Below are 19,513 nucleotides of genomic sequence, written 5' to 3' on the forward strand. Positions count from 1 at the left end.
ACTCGACTTGAAACGAAGTCGCACACCAAAATAGAACAGAATCGCGCACGATATGTGAAGAACCCTCGGCTCCGGCGACCTTTAAAGCAGATATTCATGAGACGCCGCATCCTCAACCTTTGCGAGAAGCGAAGGCAGCGGTGGCTACAGCTGTCGAGGTTCACTCGGAAATATTTGGGAAGGAGGAGAGAGGATTTTTATTTTGCAGGGATATCGTGCAGTCATAAATGTTCCCGCAGACGTACGACGAGAGTTTAGCCAAAGGGCCGGTTTCCATCTGCAGCCTGACCCCTGATGAACCGCTGTTTCACACAGAGAGACAAAAAATACCCTCTCAATCACACAGTCGGACAATCGAGGGTCTCCGCTGAAGCTCCTGCATGTGTTTGGACTGTGAGAAGAACCCTGGAGAACCCTGAGGAACCCCATGCACGCACGTGGAGAACATGGACAGCTAAACTTGCAGCCCTGCCATATTTTGGACATAAGATTTAATCAGCCTTATTGATCCCCATTGGGGAAATTCCTTTGTCGTAGCAGCGTAACAGCTATAATGTCAAAAAAAAAGGAAATAAATATGAATACAAATAAGAGAATAAATAGAAAGGCAGAGGGCAGGATATGGCAAGACAAAAAAAAAAAAATCCACGAATAAATAGACAGCAGATTAGTAGACAAGAGACAACAACGACAACAGGGATGGCAATGGGCAACAGCAAGGAACAGTGAGGTTGAAAAATACACAACGAGAACTAAACAACCATATAAATAGAGTGACAAAAATAAATAGCTATGAATCTGATAAATAAGCTACTTCCTGTTTAAAACTTGCTTCAGAGCGTGCATGTATGATAGACAGTGATCCACTGCAAGAAAACCATCTCGAATTCAAAGGATTTTCTGTATTTCGATCAGTCGATGTTGAAAGCGAGAAACTAATTTGGATCAATTATAAGTGATTCCTGTCAGAAACAGCTGGCAGTGACGTGTCGCTGTTATCTAACTAGCCTATTTCCTTAACCTCCTGTCATTGCTCACTTGCACTGCAGGTCTGGTGCTGTCAGTGTGTCAGTGAAGATGTTCAGTGCCGTGAAGAATATGGTTTTATTTGTGCTGCAGATTCAGGGGCACAGCAATCTGTATCAGCTGAGCTTAGATGCAGCTGCCTGCTTCCGCTGTCTGGGATTCTGGAGAATGAAGCGGTGGTGTTGCCGTATCTGCTAATTAATAATTAAGGACTGCAGCTTATGCTATGATTACATCTGAGGCAAATGAAACTCGGAGCACCTTGGAACTGTCTCTTTCATCTGTGCTATGCAAATGGCAATTTCAAAATGAAAACAACCAAATAAGACCAAATGAATCAATCTCAAGTTCAGTCCATTAAAATATAAATACTGTCACACTGCAAGCATCATCTCCTTCGGCTATTCCAAAATGAAATAGTTTATCTACATATTTACATCTTTGCATCAGCACTTCAGCACTCCACCTACTACAGTTGGTAGTCAACATATGATCACGGGGATAACATTATTACCACTTCTTGCCAAATACGGAAATAGTAAAAATATCTTTGGTTTAGGTCTGCTGTGGATTATATTCATGTTACCAGATCCTGAACATGTGCTACAACTGTTATTCCACAATCACTTGTCCAGTGTTTCGTCCTGGATGCGTTAAATATAGTGATATAAACGGCGTGTGGCTCGTTGTTGATTGACAACCCATCTGACCAATCACAGCTTACGTTTTCCGATCTCTTGACTATGACGACGTACTACGTAGCGGAACAGCGGAAGTAGCATCAAACCCCGCTAGCCATGTTTTGCCTTTGAGGATCACCGATAATCTCTTGCAAAGGTACTGTGTGCCATATTTTTGAAAATATAATAAAGTGTTTTTTGTGGTTCGTTGTGTCGGACGTCATAGATGGACTCTGGTTAATCCTGACGGATTAACGTCCTTTTTTTCGCTGGATGTTCCATTCTACCTTAGCTAGCATGCTAGGTTGTTGAGCGCTTTTCAGTAACGCTCCCTGGGTTTAAGCTAATATGCATGTAAACAATGTAAAAGTCTACTTTATCACCATTATTAACGATCGGGTGTTTCTGCATAACTCACATTTGTCTCACACCAGGTGTCATCATGGCCAAGCAACCGTTGGGCAAGACCTTGTTGAGGAATGTGATCCGGCACACATATGCCCACAACAAGGTGCGTCTCTGGATGGAGAAGGTCTGGACTGAGAAGCTCGCAGGTTTCTTGGGCATCCAGGTGGTTGGCAGACCTTCATTACGATTCGGAAAAATAGTCCCCTTAAAGGCTCCGTTTTCCGTTCATTTAATGTGAACCTGAAAAGCAGCAATCGAGGACGTCCTCTATTGTAGTGATCCAGATGACTTGTTAATATTAACTTAGTTTATTCATCTAATCAGTGACCTTTTAGAAGACCGCCGCCTTCATGGTCTCATGCAGACAGATGGACATCAATATGATCGCTAAGATTTGTAATTTCTTTCCTTGATTTCAATTTAAAGGCTGCATTCAAAACCGAGAGACACTGAAGTCAAGTACACTAAATGTCGTAATTGTAGAAATTCACTAAACTGTTGTTACTCGTTGCTGAGGAGTTACGAAAGCTTTATAAAGAGTAAACATATAAATAGTTCAATGTGTTTTTACAACACTGGTCTCACATGTAAAAGGCTTCAGTTTTTCTGGTGTTGTTGAGGCAAATTCCCCAATAGGTTCTTGAAACGTATTTAAATTGTCATATTTACTTTAAGGGTTATTGTCAGCATTATTCTGTAACACTGCTCAAAAGAGTGTTCCCAACTCCATAATTAGCTATTTTCATGGCGTCTAAGTACTCTACTGAATACTGCTTTTTCAAATGAGCCAATATCAAATATCACAGGAGCAAAAACCTCAGAGGAAACGCTTCAGCTTGGGCGAATTAGCGTCATCCCCTCTCTGACCGCCTCAGACGGGCCGTCAACAAGTCGACATGTACGTTATACGGCGAAACAAATCCCTGAAGATCTTCGGTGCGCTTGTAATGTGTATTTATCTGCTGGGAAAACAAGCCATGTCACACAAATCCCTGCACATTTACAATCCCAACCATAATCCATGCCCACACATTTGTAATCCGGTGGCGGAACGGTGCGTTCCACTCTGTGTTGTCTCCAAACGAGGACAGCGGCCTATTGTTTGAAATAAACCCTTCTTTTTGAGAGAAAGACGGCCGTGTAAACAATACGATCATTGAGAAGGGAGACCTGAAATGCCAGTCTATGAGCAATGAATCTCCTGACCCCGGGGAGCAGTGTGCCGCGGGCCTGGGGAGGATTCACACATCTGCAAGGACGATAATAATAAAATGGACTGATAAGGTCTACATGTGTTCACACGTGGGATCGGATCACCCAGAATGCGCGTTGACACCGAGCCGCTGTCGTCGCTGTGAGGCGGTGGTTTCCAGGAGGAAGTTGGTGTTAAAGTTCCTAAACCTCAGCAGTATTTAAGCCCCGTGTATTTAATCTCGGTCGTAAACGCTGACTTCGGACGAGGCGTTCGAGTCCTGCGAGAGAGAGGAAGATGGAGAGAACGCGCAGGAAGGTGTCCGGAGTTTCGAGTTACTCTTGATTGCACCGACTGTCTGTGACCCTCTGCAGATTCAGGAGGAGATGGAAATGTGGAAAATGCGCGATTGGGAGGTCCAAATGTCGCAGCCCGGTCGTTTGCCGGCGACGGAGGGAACGAGGTGGGTTTAATTTGAGCTTCCTCCGCGCGGGTGTTATTACGTTATTGTTTTCCGGCCCGCTGACGGGTTGCCGGCGACTGATTCACAGGGGACGAATGCACTGCGACCGAGTCCAGGACCAATCCAGGGACCTGAGCCAAAGCAGGGAGTGCATGTCGGAGGCTCGATACTGGACCCGCAAATTTCATGAACTGGAGAAGAACGACCCGGACAGGTACGCAGCCCCGTCAGCACGAAAAAGACGAGCGCAGAGCTTTAAACTGTCTTGCACATTGATATTGTTGTATTAATGTTGCACGGGAGAAAATCTCATCGCCGGTTTCACGTTGCAGGTGGGGGCACAGCGGCTTCGAGGAGCTGCACCCCGAGGAGTTCAAAAGCGACAGGTAATCAAATATGCAACCGCGTTCCCATGAATGGATGCGCAAACACGCTGAGCTCACTAACTTGCTAAGCATGATTAATTATTCAAACTTTTCTCCTGGTTTGATTTATTGTTTCAAGCGAGCGCCGAACAAAGAAGTCCAAGTCTTCCACGGGAAGCGGTTTGTCCAAACGCGCCAAAAAATCCTCCCGGAAGAAGAAGAAGAAAAAGAAGAGAAAGGACGAGGATGGGAAGCGTAAGAAAGGAGAAGGTTCGAGCGGCGACGAGAGCGGCGCTTCCCGAGAGAGGCAGCGGCGCAAAAGGACTAAGAATCGACACAAAAACAAAAAGGCAGCTAAAAGCAGGGACCGAGATGAGGACAGCGCCGCCGGCGGGAGCGAGGAGGACGGGGACAAACCCGGGGAAAGACGCACGAGCGGCCGCAAACGACAGAAACACAACTCCGCCAAAGACTCGGACTTCGGCCCAGATCCTAAAAAGAGGAGGCGGAAAGACTGGCGAGCGGCTGGCGAGGAGAGCTCGGACGACAGCTCCGGGGACTGAGACGGCCATCTTGCGTTCTGCCGGGCCGGACATCGACAAGCCCGCGCCGGCGCTCTGCGAGGCCCCTCTGCCGAGGGCAGGACGAGGCGCCCGGCGTCCGTCTTCCGGAGGACGCTTCTGGTCGATGGAGCGACGGCCGCAGGCGGTCTGTCCGTCCTGACGTCACTTCCTGCGGGACAATTCCTTTTTTAAAAGCAACACAATCATGCGAGTGAATGCGTTAATCAAACCGGGCATTTGCTTTCTATTCACTTTTCCTTTTGTTTTTAAATCTCAAATCTACCACATGATAGGTGGAAAGTGAAGATATTGTATTTTGATGTTTTTGATAAAGATTTTCTATGAATTTTATACCTTTAGATGGTTTATATGGTCCAGATGTTTATCATAAAGTTGAATTTCCAGCCAAAAACACAGCAGCCATTGCACAGCGTGTACCTGCAGCTCTCGCGCCGCGGCGGATTGAGTCCGATAAAGCCCTCACTCAGATGTTTGTGTCGGGAAATTCTTGTTGAACACGGGGTTTGTATGTTGACATATGAAAGCCCTGACACGTTCATGGACCTCATAAAGAGCAGACCTGGACAATCCAAGTCTGCAACCTCTGAAATACCAGGGCAAAAATGTGCTGCCTCAATTTTGTATTTGATGTGAATGGAAAAACGCAATTGGGTAATAAAAGATATTTATTTTTTTATCAGATACCAAACTTGTTCATTCTCTCTCTCTCTTTCTATATATATACTGTTTATAGGGAGGGATGAAGATTAGCCACCATAACACAGAATCCATGTGTGACAGTGCGGCTGCAGGGAGTGGAGATCAGGAAGGTGGAGAAGTTCAAGTACTGAGGGTCAGCAGTCCAGAGAGACCTGAGAGGGTGGAGAAAAGTATCAGCTAGAAGGACAGGTAAAGGTGGAGAGGATGGAGGTGGGAGCAGCTGTGGTGTCTGGTTTGGAGACACTGAGAGGAGGAGACAGGAGGCAGCTGAGATGGAGATGTGGAGGTTCCACTGTGGGATGGAGAGGATCAGGAAGGAGGCCATCAGAGGGTCAGCGAATGGTAGATGTTCTGGAGGTAAAGTCACACTGAGACGGTTTGGACACAGACAGAGGAGGGATGGAGGAGATCTGGGTGGGAGGATGCTGAGGTTGGAGGAAGACCTGAGAGGAGGTTTCTAGATGAGCATGTGTGATTGGCTGTGGAGACCTCTGAAGGGAGCAGCCAGAGAAGAAGAAGACACATAGTAAATGTTTGTTTCCAGCAGGAGCATGAAGGTCAGGAGGTGCCAGACAAAAATCTAAGATAATGTGCCAACATCAGATCTCATCGTATCCTGGAAATAAAACCATGTAAACTCGGGTTCCGCCTCGCGCTGGAAATGAAAACCCAGAGGGCGAAGTGCAGCCGTGCGGAAATACCTCCGTCTAAAAATGATATTGCTTATATTTACGTCGTCCGTCTTCTTATTTCTAAGTTGGAATAAACGAGCGGAGAGCAGGTGGTCCCGCTCTTCCCCGGCCGTCAGCGATCAAAGGCCCGGGTTCGGTCCCGTGTCGACTTCCCGATGCGGGAGCTGCACCTCCACCCGCCGCTGCTCCTGATCAAAGCGAATACATTCATGGTTTGACAAATTTCCCCGCTAATCCTGGGAGCGCTCAGGGCTGAGCCGGTCCTGCGGAGCAGCGGTCCGCGGCAGGCGTCCGGACAAACCCGCTCAGGACGCGCACAGCCTGGAGAAGCCGTTACAGAAAATGTGTCGACGGAGGAGGAGAGAGAAAATCAACCACGATCCGCGTCAGGTTGCAGATGATAATCATTCGAGAACACGGAGGAATAACCGACCTTCAACACACTTCCTCTTGGTGCCGTATATTTGCTAAAAGGCGTAGGACGTCTGTTTTTCGTCACCAGACGAGCGCCAGAGCTTCGGAAAACCTCCGGGCGAAGCGCGGGGAGGCCCGGCCGAGAAGCGCAGAGTCAAATTGCGCTTCTCGGACACATTAAAATGCATTAAGGTTCTCCGCAGCCGCGCAAAACTGCTGATGGGACTCGGCACCAATCAACACTCCAACTTCGCCTCCTAACCAAGCAGATTTTTGCATTAATGCGGATGAATAATGATAGAAAGACGAGGGACGGACAAAAATACTGAGAGTTGCGTTCCTCTAATACAAACCTACTAGCAGTAGCTTCTGCTCGCTCTAAGCGATCTCAGGCAAAACTGTTCTCAGTTCTACTACCTCAGTGGTGGAACAAACTTCCGGAAGCAACAAGACGAGCATCATCTCTCTCAACCTTCAAGAAACAGGTAAAAACTTTTCTCTTTCAGGACTATTTACTGCGCTGATGCCCCAGATCAGGTTAGGCACCAAGTTAGGCTATGCAGTGTGTGTGTGTGTGCGTATGTGTACGTCTTTGTCTTAAAAAAAACAAAAAAAAAAAACTAACCCCAGCTTACTGTTCTATATATTTCCTGTGCATCTTGTATTTGCAAGTGTATTTGCAGTCCTTATGTCCTCTATTGTAAGTCGCTGTGGATAAAAGCATCTGCCAAATGTAATGTAATGTAATGTAATGTAATATAAATACTCCACAGACGGATGTCGCCCGGTAACAAGGAGCCCGTTGCCTCTTCAATTTGTCGCTTGCACGTTTTTGGAGAGGCGATGAAACGTTGCACCTCGAGGTTCAGCACCCTTTCACCGAGGAAACAAAAACAACTTCACCTGTGAGGTTTTAAGCGTGGATGCTGACAGGAGGAAAGTCCGCCCGGGGCCAGAACCCGGGAAAAGCAAACGCTGACCCGACGGACGGCGCGCAGAGAGGATTGATGAGGACTAAACACCACCTCTGCGATTTGGCTTCCCGCCGGCCTCCCCGTGACAGATCTTTGACCGAGCTGCTGAGCGCCGGAGGAAAATCTCCTGTTGCTAATTGAATACATTAGATAGAATGTCGTCCTCGGACAGGACATCAGACGACCTTGAGATATCAGACGCCTTCAAACCGTCACCGGCGCTGCAGCTGCCAATCACAGGGACCTTCGGCGAGCTTTGTCTTCCCCTGGTGGCGAGTGTCGGAGCGGCAGCTGGTTCTGCAAATAAGCGGCCCTCCACGATAAAATATTCACCATCTCATCCTGCACGCTTTGCTGCGACACACACACACACACACACACACGCACCCCGAAGCACAAGAGGGAAATGCCACCGGTGACGCAACGTTAGCGTGCACGCGTACGCCGAGGCCGGGGACAAACAGTCCAAAGTGCAGCCCACCAGGTTAGGAGATGTGTGGTGACACAGGTTTTTAATGTAAAAACTTGCAGCCAACACCCGAATGCTTCGTAAAAAGTCATGTGACATATGACTTACTTACTCACATAGTTAGTACACATACACCAATGTTTTAATATACTTATATACGTCTTTTTTTGTTGTTGTTGTCGTCGTCGTCCTCGTCGTTTGCCGTCTTTTTTGAATTTTTTTATCTAGGCCAGCCAGATACAGTACCGATTAATATACAGTCACATCTGGAACAATACCTATTTAACATCCGTCGGTCCGACCGCAAACCGGAGAGGCGTCCTCGGGGGTTTTCACCCCCCCCCACCCCCCCCACGCCGCCTCTCTCGGCGCTAACGTTAGAAATCGGCGTGTGTAAAACTCAGCTCTCTTTTTAAATTATTATTATTGTATAGACTGGTAAGCGATACGTGTCCTTGTATCTTCGTGTCTTCTGTGCAAAAGTTTTTGAACCCAAAAACATGATTGACATAACAGGATACCTGGCTGTTCACTTTACAGATATGGGTTTGTTTTTTGTGTTTTTTTTTTTTTTTGTTTTTTTTTTTGATAACAATTAAAGATAAACAGTCACATCCAAACGCCACACTCCCTTGGCATGTCACAGAGATGGAAATACCGAAATCCAAAGAAACGCTCCCCGTGTGTTCCAGGGTCGGAGACGATGACGGAGAGGAAGGTTTATGACTACGGAAAGCAGCATCCTCCATTCGAACATTTTTTTTTTTTTTTTTTTGGAATAAGGCACTGCTGCACAAAGAAAGGACATGGCCGACAAAACCTCTCCGGGAGAACGATGTGGAGCGGGGATGAAGGGAGACGCGTTCTTCTCCCGCGAACGCACAATGAGTTTGCTTGTGTGTGTGTGTGTGTGTGTGTGTGTGTGTGCGTGTCCTTCGCCGTTAGCAGGAGAAAGTGTGTGTCGGTGTGTTATGTATGCGGGGTGGTTTTACATGTTCGCACTGTTTCTCTTTGCGCGGCGGTTCCTCAGACGGTGCTCTCCAGCATCCACTCGGTGCTGCTGAACGTGACCCTCCTGTTGGCGAGGGGCGAGGACTCCACGTCCAGCTGGTTGGTGGACTTGTGCCACCTTGTCCTCGCTCTGCGCGGGTAGCTGTGACTTTGAAATATGGAGTAATCCCCGCCGTCAAAAGAGAACCTGTGCCTAGTTCGTGCCAGCTCGTTGGGGAGCAGTCCCATGTTGGCCAGGGCGCTTTTCTTGTCCTTGAGCCTCGGCGCCTCGCCGGCGCCGGCGTTCGGGCCGATGAGACACAGGGACATGGTGGATCCCGTCAGGCTGCTGTCCGTCTGCGTTTCCTCGGACGGGGGACCGGAGCGCTGAGCGTCCAGGCTGGTTCGCCTCTTCATCTTGTCCACGTTCAGAGGCGGCAGCTCCACCTCCAGGGCGGCGGAGGCGCCCGCCGATTCCTCTTTCTTGTCGCTCTCCACCCTCAGCACCAGCGCCATGCACTGCTTGGGCACCGGGGTTTCGCGCTGACCTTCGTCGGAGGGCTGCTTGGAGGCGGAGCGGTGGAGCCGCTGCTGGCTGCCGTTGGCCTGCGAGCGCAGGCCGGCGCCGACCTTGGCTTTGCCGTCCTCCGGGCCGCTGTAGGCCTTGTAGCGGATCATCAGGATGATGATGAAGACCAGCACCGAGGCCACGATGATGCCTCCGATGATGATGATCATGGTGCCTCCCAGGAACTGGCTGTGCATGAAGCGGCACTGGCTGACCTCGCTGGCCGTGTGGAACTGCACGCATCCGACCACGCGGGTGGCGGTCAGAGACGTGACGCCGTCGTCGTACACCGCCAGCACGCACAGGTCGTACTCCCGGCCGGCGGCCAGGTCGTTGATTAAGAAATTCTTGTTGGTGGGAGGGATCATTCTGCGGGGAGAGGGAAGAAGCACAAGACGGGGAGGATTAGTCGTCTAAATTACACGGGCCGCGTTAAACCCGAGGAGGGAAGCCCGAAATAACAATGGACGCAAGGTGACGGGTAGGACACGGCGGCGCTCGGCTTGTAAACAACGCGCCGCGGCACCCGCGGGCCCGAAGACGGCCGACGCCGCTCGGAATTGCGATTATCGGCGGCCGCGGTTCGCCCGCCGCTGCCGGATTACACGGCTCGACGCCGGAGAAGGAGGCAGCGTCCGCGGGTCAGAGCCGGCGCGGGTAAAATTAGAATCCGGCTTCCGCTCAGATGTTTATCGTTTGTAGGTTATATCGCACAACCTGAAGACAAAACAACACCGGGGCTCCGCGCCCGAACCGGATGGGGAAATTATACGGCGGGGCGACTCATTACGTCTCATAACACCCAAACATCCGACCCATCCCCTCGAGATGATTTGCATGAATTCACGTGAGAGGATGAATCCTGAAATACGGCGCAGCCTGCATTCGGGGTCGGGCCAGTTAAACCCAGATTTTGCCGTGATGTGACTTTTCGGAGGAAGCCGAGCGAGGCGCCTTCCCCCGCGCCTCACTTTAAACCCGTTAAATCTGGTTATTTTTCTCACTGCGGATGCAAAAAACAAGAAATAATCGAACATGCTGAGGTGTTAAATGTCTCAGGTGAAGAATATTTAGGGGCCAGGAACCCCAAATAAATCTGTTGGATTTATAAGGATTTATAAGCTACACCGACATACTTTTAGAGACGATCGCAATCGACGCGACACAATAAATGTAAAAACCTCTGACAAGTCCTGTCATTTCACTATAAGCTTTAAACAACGACGTGGCTAATTTAGGGATTTTATTTGGGCTAACGAGCTTCACGCCGCCAAAACATTTCGCCTCGTCACATCGGACCGATGAAATGAGCGTGAAATTCTGAGGGCGTTCAATTCCGACACGGAAGAAGACGACTTTAACGGTTTTTAGCCGGTTTTAGGTTTTACCTCACCGTCTCACTCACGGATCTTAATTGTGTTATCTATTTGTTTTTATCCTTGTTTTTCGTCACTCCATTCATGTTTTTCATCATCCTTACTGTTGTTATTGTCACATGTTTCTTCTCTTTATATGTCTTTTCTACGTTATATTTATATTAGTTAATATGGTTATTGTTGCACTGCTATGACAACAAATTTCCGCTATGGGGATAAATTTAGTACTATCTTATCTTATCTCATCTCATCTCATCTCATCTCATCTTATCTCATCTTATCTTATCTTATCTTATCTTATCTTATCTCATCTTATCTCAGATGGCGATCAGCTGGCGTAGGACAAAGCCATAGATAGAAATGGATGGATGGATGGACTTTTCCTTGTGTTATTTATTATATTGTTATTCTACATTTCCTGTACATATTTGTGGATGTTACCCGTATGTTTTTAGTTAAAAGGTAAAGAAAAAAACAATTGTGTAAATATCTCAGGTTACACCTGCGGCTTACAGACAGGTGTGGCCCATATATGCACACAAATATCTATTTTGTTATTTTAAGTCGGTGCAGCTTCTGTTCAGATGCGCTCAAGAGTCTGAAGATTGCGGTATTAGAAGATTGGGAAATAAATAAGAAGTAGTAAACATGTCATTTTCTTTTTAACCTGAGTGTTTTGCTCACTTCACCTAGAAAGCATCTGCATGGACTCTGGCCCGTCGCTAGACGAATGTCCCTTAATGAATCTTTCCGTTTTGCAGGCAATTAAGCCAGACGTTTGCTAACGACACCGAGCGCCACGCGCGGCGAGATTGTTGCTTTTAATTGAATCATGTTTAATCGACGCCGACGGGCCCGAGTCGGGATCTCGACGACCGGCTCGGATGTCGCGCGTTGACAACTGTTTACCGGAACATTAATGAGCTCAGATCTTCCGGTGGCATCTCCCGCTAAAATCCACGTATGGATTTCGAGACGCTTTCCCTCTCCGGAGTCCGCCGGTGTCGCGTCGTGTCACGCGGCAGATGCGGCGTCCAGGTGTTTCCGACTCCCCCGCGTTCGCTCTACGACCCCCGCCCGCCTGTCATCCATCCGCGCGTCCGTCCGTCCGTCCTTCCGCGGCTCACCTGTACACCAAAGTATCGTCCGCCGTGCTGTTGTACTGAATCTGGTACATCCTGATGCCCGGGATGTGCCGCTCGGACGGCCAGCGGATCACGGCGGAGGACGAGGTCAGCTCGGCGACCACGACCTTCCTGTCCTGCTTGTCGTAGCCCTTGGTGTCGTTGGCCGACCTGGAGGAGGTGGTGATGTCCGAGAGGCCGGGGTCTTCGCGCATGTGGCCCGTGTTGTTAACAAACAAGGGTAAGGGGATCATGTTGATCTCGACGGCTGCCGTGGCGATGCCGGCGGCGTTGGACGCCACGCAGCTGAACGCCCCGCTGTCCTTCAGAGTGGTGATGAGAATATCCAGCGTGCCGTTGTCGTACAGAACGGTGCGGGTGTTGTTGTTCACCAGCTTTCCGTCCGGCGACCGCCAGTGGATCTCGGGGTCGGGGTCGCCCACGGCTTTGCATTTCAGAGTCACGCCCTGCCCCTCCATGACGTAAGGCTTGGTGGCGAGGTATTTGGTGATCAGCGGCGGCTCGCAGATGAACTCCTCCTCCTGGATGGACCAGAAGTACTTGTCCATGAGGTGCTCCGGCGAGGCGCACGTCTCCAGGTCGTCCTCTCTGGTCAGCCTGCGCAGCCACAGCAACTCGCAGTTGCAGTGCAGCGGGTTCCCGCCGAAGCTCACCGCCAAGGTGGAGGACTTGGACCCCTTGGCGTCGGACAGCACCTGGGCGTGCTGGAACAGGCTGTCCGGCGGCAGCTTCTGCAGCCTGTTGGAGGTCATGTCCAGGCGGACCAGCTTGGTGAGCAGCGTGAACGTCCCGGCGCCGATGTGGTCGATCAAGTTGTGGTCCAGGGTGAGGGTGTTGATGTTGGTCATCCTGGCGATGGCCTCCCACGGCAGGCTGCGCAGGTTGTTATTGGAGAGGTCCAAGTCCTCGATGGTGGAAACGAATTCGTCGAAGGAGGTAGGGGCCACCTGGTGGATCTGGTTGTTTCCCAGGATGAGGTGCCGCAAGTTCTGCAGGCCCTTGAAGTGGTCGCTCTTTATCATGCTGAGTCTGTTGCCGTCCATGTGGAGGGCGCGGAGGGCGCGCAGCCCCAGGAAGGCGTGGGGCGTGATCTGGCTGATGGTGTTGCGCGACAAGGTGAGGTGGACCAAGCTGGTCATGTTGAAAAAGTCTTTCCTGCGGATGATGGTGATGAAGTTGTCCGTCAGACGCAGCTCCACCGTCTTGCGGTCGATGGTCGGCGGCACGAACAGCAGGCCGGTCTTGGCGCAGAGGAGGGTCAGGGTCGGGGAAAGGTGCTGGCAGATGCAGCGTCCCGGGCAGCTGTAGCCCTCCGCCACCGCCGCGCACAGCAGCGCGCACAGAACCAGCCGCTCCATCGTCGATCGCGCTCCCGGTCCTGCCAACGCCGGAAACAGAGAGGAAAAACAACACCGGAGGATGAAGACTTCGGATCTCGGAAACGGGCGAGCGGCGCCGTGACTCCGACGAAGGCTCGGGAAAATAAAACCTGTTTTTTTTTTTTTTCCGGAAATAATGGCGCGGCGGAGGATGAAAAGGCTGCAGAGGCATTACCGGGAGCGCGTCGACTCTTTAGCCATGTAATGGAAATAACAGGATGTTTTTGTGCCACCAGGCTGCATCTCCTCTCAGCTGTATAATCTCATGAATGATCACAGGACACGTTTTCTGTATCAGGTAACACCGTATGCGTTTCCATCACGGACGACGGAACCGCAGATTAAATTCTCCTTCCGCTGAAATCCACATCAGGGAGGAGAATTTAGGGCCCGAAAATGGAAGTTGTCAACAGCGCTCCGGGACGCCCGTGACCTTTTCAGCCTCCTCGCCGCTTTTGCGGGTTCCCGGAAAAAAAGGAATTAGAGGGAGAAGCCGTCATGCAAATGGAAGCTACAAAAACCGAAGATAGGAACATGAGGATAATGCGGGACCGCCATCGGGTTTTCAAGATGCCCCGATACGGATTTTAAAAAGCGGCGCTTGGACTTAACGCCTGGGTGTCAATAATTAGTGACAGAAAAAATGCTAAGACAGAAAAACGAGCTAAGAAAATAAATCCATTTTATTTGTACTAATAATTTTGCAGCGCTGAGAGCATCTCAAACCTGCGGGTGGAAGTAGAAACAAGAATAATGTTCTGGCTGCTCGACGTATTAGGGAGTTTGCTTTTCACAGGACCACATCCTCTCTCCGTCTCCACCTCAGTGCCAAAGACGTTGGAGCTAGCATGCAGGTCGGTAATGTTAGCCTCGCACAAGCGCTCAGGTTGATAACGTTACCTTTGCGCGACCCCGAAGCGGCTAATTTTAGCTTTGCACGAGCCTGCGGGTCATGGCAGCTTTGCATGAACACACAGCTTGCTAATGCTAGCTAGCACGCTAGTCTTTAGTGTTAGCTTCGTACGAGCACGCAAACCGATCGGCAATGTTAGCTTCGCTGGAGCACGTGTGTCGATAACGTTAGCCCTCCGCGAGCACGCAGGCCAACAATGCTAATTTTGCTTCGCGTGACGCTCGACCACATGTTAGGGTTCAACTCCAGAAGCAAAAATCCGAGTCCGCCCACGTTGGACAGCCGGACCGCTTCGCTGGAGATGGATCTCCGTGCACCGTAGACCACCATCTTCTCCGCCGTGGAAGATCAGGGCCTGCAGGAGGTGGCGCAGGTCAGCTGATGAGAATTACAAATGAACTTGCAGGGAGACAATTTCAAACGAAACAAACCCGGCAGCCCAACGGGGGTGGAGGGGAAGAACAACGGGTCAAGATGAAGAGACACTGCACCCATCTGGAGGTCTTCTATAAGACTGGTGGGAGGAGGTGAAGACGTTCGAGCTCAAACAAATGTAAATATCCTCTTTGTTTTGCCTAAAAATGACACGCGATTAAAATGCAGTTAACTCTCGATTAATCCGTTGTCTCCATTTGATTTTTTTTGAAATGAAGTCCCACTCCTCGAGAAAAAAGAGATGCGGGGAAGACCACGATCCGACACGGGAGCTTCAACGCCTGCGTCCGTCCCGGACGTCGTCCGCTGCTGATAAAAGCGGCTGTTAAAAGCCTGCATAGGTTTAGAAAACTGTAACACGGAGTGACACCCGTCCGTTCCGGTCTAACAAGCACGACACCTGTCAAAGCTAATAGGTCATTAGAAAGCAAAGCTGTCTTTCTTTTTAAAGGTCCAATACCATCACGACGATGAACACAGCAAGTGCCGGCTGTGGGTTTTAAGCACTGTATTTTCTTTTTTTCTTATGCTTTTCCAAAATGTCACTTCCCATTTCCGTAAGTCCTCTTTTCCCTGCCCCGTGTGTCGGGGCGGCAGTGACATGCTCGACCGCAGATTGGTGTAGTCTCCCATTGTGCCCAAAGCAAAATCACCGAACACGAAGGGAAATGGCCTCAAATCACACGTGATTGAAAACGCCCGTGGGGAAATTCAGCGGATTTTCAAAATGCCACACGCCGGCGCTCCGTTTCTCGACGCGTCGGTCTGGAATCCGTTCACATTCTTGGGCGGCGGGCGCAGATTCCCCGCTCATCCGAGTATTAGCCCGAGCCCGATTCGTCTTAACTGGCTATGTATGTTCAACGCGGTGAGAGAGGAGCGAATCCGCGAGTGCATCGCTGTCGTTTCACATCAACCTGTGTTACATTTGCGAGGCGGCGGGGAAAATTCTCAGTTGCCTTTCCGTTTCGCTCTAATGCACTATTCCTGGTGCACACACACACACGCCGCTGCACTTCTACCCCTGTGAGGGCCCCTCTCCACGCGATGCATCCTATAAACCCAATCCAAATCAACACACACACACACACACACACACATACGGCTGCACCGTCAGCAGCACATCCTGCACATCAGTGAGATAGTTTTCAAATTCACTCAACGCCAGCAGCTGTATTACTTCTACCTCTAAATACATTTCACCAGGATGCAGGAGATCGTTCAGGAGACACACCGGTTTCTTCTTCACTCATGTTAACACTCGCATCCTCCTCCTCCTCCTCGCCGCCGCCGCCGCCGCCGCCATCATGCAAATGTAAGAAAATACGTCACGCCGTTTGAAACTGCGGCGATATTTCTTTCACTGTGTGCAACATGAGAGCGGGTCGGCGAAACGGCAACTCATTTGTTTTCAAATTGCCATCCGCCGCTTTCCTCTGCGCCGCCCCACGCGGCGGGCGCATCTCGGGTCCCCTGGGAAGGCGCATTTATTAAGGAAAACATCTTTATCTTCAAATTAACTAATTCTTCTCCACCAGAAGGGGATTTTGCAAAATGCGAAGGTAGCTTGGACTTGATGGAGCGGCGTTTAAACCATCGCCGACCGCCTGAGACTGAACGCACGCTCTGGGATACTCCATTGATCTGCGAGTATTTCAGGGAATGGGAGGCTTTGTTGCTACGGCAACACCGCCGTGGAACGCAGGTCTTCAGAGCCGGACCGGAGGTGACGGCGAGTCGCCGCGACAGTAGGAATGCAGGTACGTGAGCAGACGTACGAATCTGTGAGTTAAGGAGAGGAAAAGGGCAGAGGTATCACTTTACGTGAAGGATGGCTACTTTATTCATATGCACACACACACACACACACACACACACACACACACACAGGTGTAAGGTATGGAAAAAGCCTGCCTGAAAGTTACGGGTAAATAAGTGATGATTTGCTAACAGAGGGTTTAGGTAAACAATGTTCTGGATGCAAAGCAGGTGACGTTCGGTGCAGAAGCAGCCTTGCCATCAGAGCCGGCGAGCTTCATGCTGGTTGGCACCTCCGAGCCCCGAGCGAGCCTGACGTTCGCCCGCCCGCCGCCGACGTCCTCTAAATTTAGCATCGTCTCCCGGCGTCGGCGCCGTCGAGCGCCCGATGATCTCCGCCGCTCGGCGGTTGATCTTCCCATCGTTTCAATGAAGCCTTGAGAAGAAAACCCGAAGAGCAGACCTCAGAGGGAGGACACGTCTTGTCTTCTTACGTCAGTGTGATGGATTCTTTATGATGGGCGGCACGGAGATGCAGCCAGAAGGTCCCTGCTCGGATTCCCACGGGAGGATCTTCCTGTGTGGAGTCTCATGTTCTACCCGTGTCTACGTGGGGTTCCTCAAGGTTCTCCGGGTTCCTCCGTCAGAACAAACCTGCAGGAGGCTCAGCGGAAACCCTGCATCGTCAGAGCGTGTGAACGAGAGGGCGACGGATCCAGGGGAACCTCCCACGGTTTGATTCTCTCCACAATGGAGCGGAGATGTTTCGGAGGAATGACCTCCTCCGTCCTCTTCGGTCACCGCTAAACATCTGACACAGTAACGGAAATGTTAACGGGCGGCGTGAATTCCCGGTGGACGTCCGACTTCTCCTTTCACCGTCCTTCTGTCCTCGTCTGAAATCTCCACGGCTTTTTTTTAAAACGGCCAACAAATGAAGTTTCTCCTCCTTTCTTCTACTTCTTCTTTTTTTTTTTATCATTATGGTCAAATGTCACTCAAACACTGGCCGGCATTAGCATGCAGCTCAGAGTCCGCAGACTCCGAGCAGAGATGGACGAAGCCCGTCCATCCTTCCGCTAGCATACCTCCTCCTCCTCCTCCTCTTCTTCCTCCACGCCACAAAAAGCCTCTGAAGCATCAGATCAGCCGTGTGAAAAAGTAGATTTCCTGCCAGTGGAAGACGTGACATAACGGGGAGCTGACCTTTCGCGGCGAGCGGGAGCTACACAGGTTGGATAGACATTGTCTCCTCATCCTGAAAGATGAAAACAAGCGTCCCCATTGAATTCTCCATCTTCTGATGCTTCAGCATGAATTATAGATATTTTCCCACCTGGTCAGTCACAACCCCCTCCTCTTCTTCACACGGGTTATTAAAATAGAAGAGAGGATAATAGAATATTCCTTTGTTCGACCCACACTGGGGAGATGTCCGTTTTCTCTTAAACGTAACATATATATATATATATATAGACATATATGTTTGCTGACATTGTGATCTGTGGTGAGAGCAGGGAACAGTTTGAGGAGCATCTAGGAAGGTGGAGGTATGCTCTGGAAAGGAGAGGAATGAAGGTAGCAAGATGGAATATATGAACGAGAGGGAGCGGACATCAAGAAGGTGGAGGATTTCAAGAACTCAGGGTCAACAGTCCAGAGTGAAGGAGAGCGTGGAAAAGAGGTGAAGAAATGGGTTGCAATGGGTGGAGAAAAGTGTCAGGGGTATGAAGAGATGGAGGAACATCAGCCAGAAGGAACGGAAAGGTGGAGGAGACGGTGGTGAGATGATCTACAAACACTGACAATGAGCAAGACAGGAGGAAGAGCTGGAGGTTGCAGAGATGAAGATGCTCAGGTTGTCTTTGGGAGCGACCAGGATGGAGAGGATCAGGAATGAGTCATTCAGAGGAACAGTAGATGTTTTGGAGAGAAGGTCAGAGAAGCCAGGCTGAGATGGTTGGGTCATGGACAGAGGAGGGATAGTGAATATATTGGTAGACGGATGCTGGAATCGGAGCTGCCAGGCAAGAGGTCTGGAGGAAGACCAAAGAGAAGATTTATGGACGTAGTGAGAGAGGATATGAAGACAGTTGGTGTGAGAGAGGAGGATCCAGAGAATAGGGTTAGATGGAGAAAGTAGATTCGCCGTGGAGACTCCTTAAGGGAAAAGCCGAAAGAAGAAGAAGGAGAAGAAGTTCAGAGCAATGGAAAGTCTAGAAAGGAGTTGAAGAAATGAGTGCAAGCAGGTTGGAGCAGGTGGAGAAAAGAGTCAGGGGTAGTGTGTTCTGAGGAGAGAATCGGGAATGAGTCCATCAGAGGAATGGCACATGGTAGATGTTTTGGAGAGAAGGTCAGAGATGGGTGAGTGATGGAAAGAGGAGGGGTAGTGAATATACTGGTAGACTGATGATGGAATTGGAGGTCTAGAGGAAGACCAGAGAGAAGATTGATGGACGTAGCGAAAGAAGGTATGAAGTGAGTTGTGAGTTTTCCAAAGGAAAAGAATAGTTGTCACGGGGGTGCAGGACATGTATGACCGAGACAAAGCGACGACTGAGATGGTTTGGACATGAACACTCCTTTGTTTAGGTCCAAACCAACAGCGATAACAGCAACAAATATCCGCAAAGAAGCGACCATATCTTCATTTTATGATTTATATTTTAAAGCTTTATGACTCTCCCACACTCTTATAAACACTTCCTATATAGAGATATATCAATAGGAATATATATTTCCTATATAACTCACACAAACACAGCACCGCAGAGTTACACTACGAGCAGCCATCGCCCATTGGGGTGATGATGATACAGTCCATCAGCCAATCAGAGCCCAGGATACAGACCACCAGAGTCTGGTCGGTCGCCACCTTAGAAAATGCTTATTTTACATAAAAAAATAATTGAAATAGTAAATATATAAAAAACACATATATAAACCTGCGGTGTAGTGGATAGATATTAAATGTGAAATTTTA

At 49.7% G+C, this 19,513-nt stretch overlaps 2 protein-coding genes across 6 annotated transcripts in view; one reads left to right on the top strand and one right to left on the bottom strand.

Annotated features, from left to right (window-relative positions):
* Positions 1-1,786: 1,786 nt before the first annotated feature.
* On the top strand, positions 1,787-5,397 carry nkapd1 (NKAP domain containing 1). The gene is made up of 6 exons (XM_086164160.1): positions 1,787-1,863; positions 2,141-2,217; positions 3,681-3,769; positions 3,858-3,983; positions 4,102-4,155; positions 4,274-5,397. Exons 2-6 carry the CDS (start codon positions 2,149-2,151, stop codon positions 4,695-4,697), a joined length of 762 nt encoding a protein of 253 aa, XP_086020286.1. The 5' UTR covers positions 1,787-1,863; positions 2,141-2,148; the 3' UTR covers positions 4,698-5,397.
* Positions 5,398-7,982: 2,585 nt separating this feature from the next.
* The window catches only part of lrfn1 (leucine rich repeat and fibronectin type III domain containing 1), a 127,641-nt gene continuing 116,110 nt past the window's right edge, over positions 7,983-19,513 (bottom strand). For all 5 annotated transcript variants that reach the window (XM_086164783.1, XM_086164786.1, XM_086164785.1 and 2 more), the window contains 2 exons: positions 12,028-13,423; positions 7,983-9,893 (listed from right to left, as the gene is read on the bottom strand). In XM_086164783.1, the coding sequence (XP_086020909.1) occupies positions 8,993-9,893; positions 12,028-13,403 (2,277 nt within the window). In that variant the 5' untranslated portion in view covers positions 13,404-13,423 and the 3' untranslated portion in view covers positions 7,983-8,992. The remainder of the gene's footprint in view (positions 9,894-12,027; positions 13,424-19,513) is intronic.

This window comes from Fistularia commersonii, chromosome 18, assembly GCF_037954325.1.
Source record: "Fistularia commersonii isolate RoL2024-O1a breed Wild chromosome 18, RoL_Fcom_v1.0, whole genome shotgun sequence".
NCBI classification, from domain to species: Eukaryota; Metazoa; Chordata; class Actinopteri; order Syngnathiformes; family Fistulariidae; genus Fistularia; species Fistularia commersonii.

Bases quoted from the DNA above. Each gene is read 5' to 3' on its own strand.
- nkapd1 (XM_086164160.1), top strand. From the start codon at position 2,149: ATGGCCAAGCAACCGTTGGGCAAGACCTTGTTGAGGAATGTGATCCGG. The intron at 3,770-3,857 runs GTGGGTTTAATT...ACTGATTCACAG, and splicing joins CCGGCGACGGAGGGAACGAG to GGGACGAATGCACTGCGACC. The intron at 3,984-4,101 runs GTACGCAGCCCC...TTCACGTTGCAG, and splicing joins GAGAAGAACGACCCGGACAG to GTGGGGGCACAGCGGCTTCG.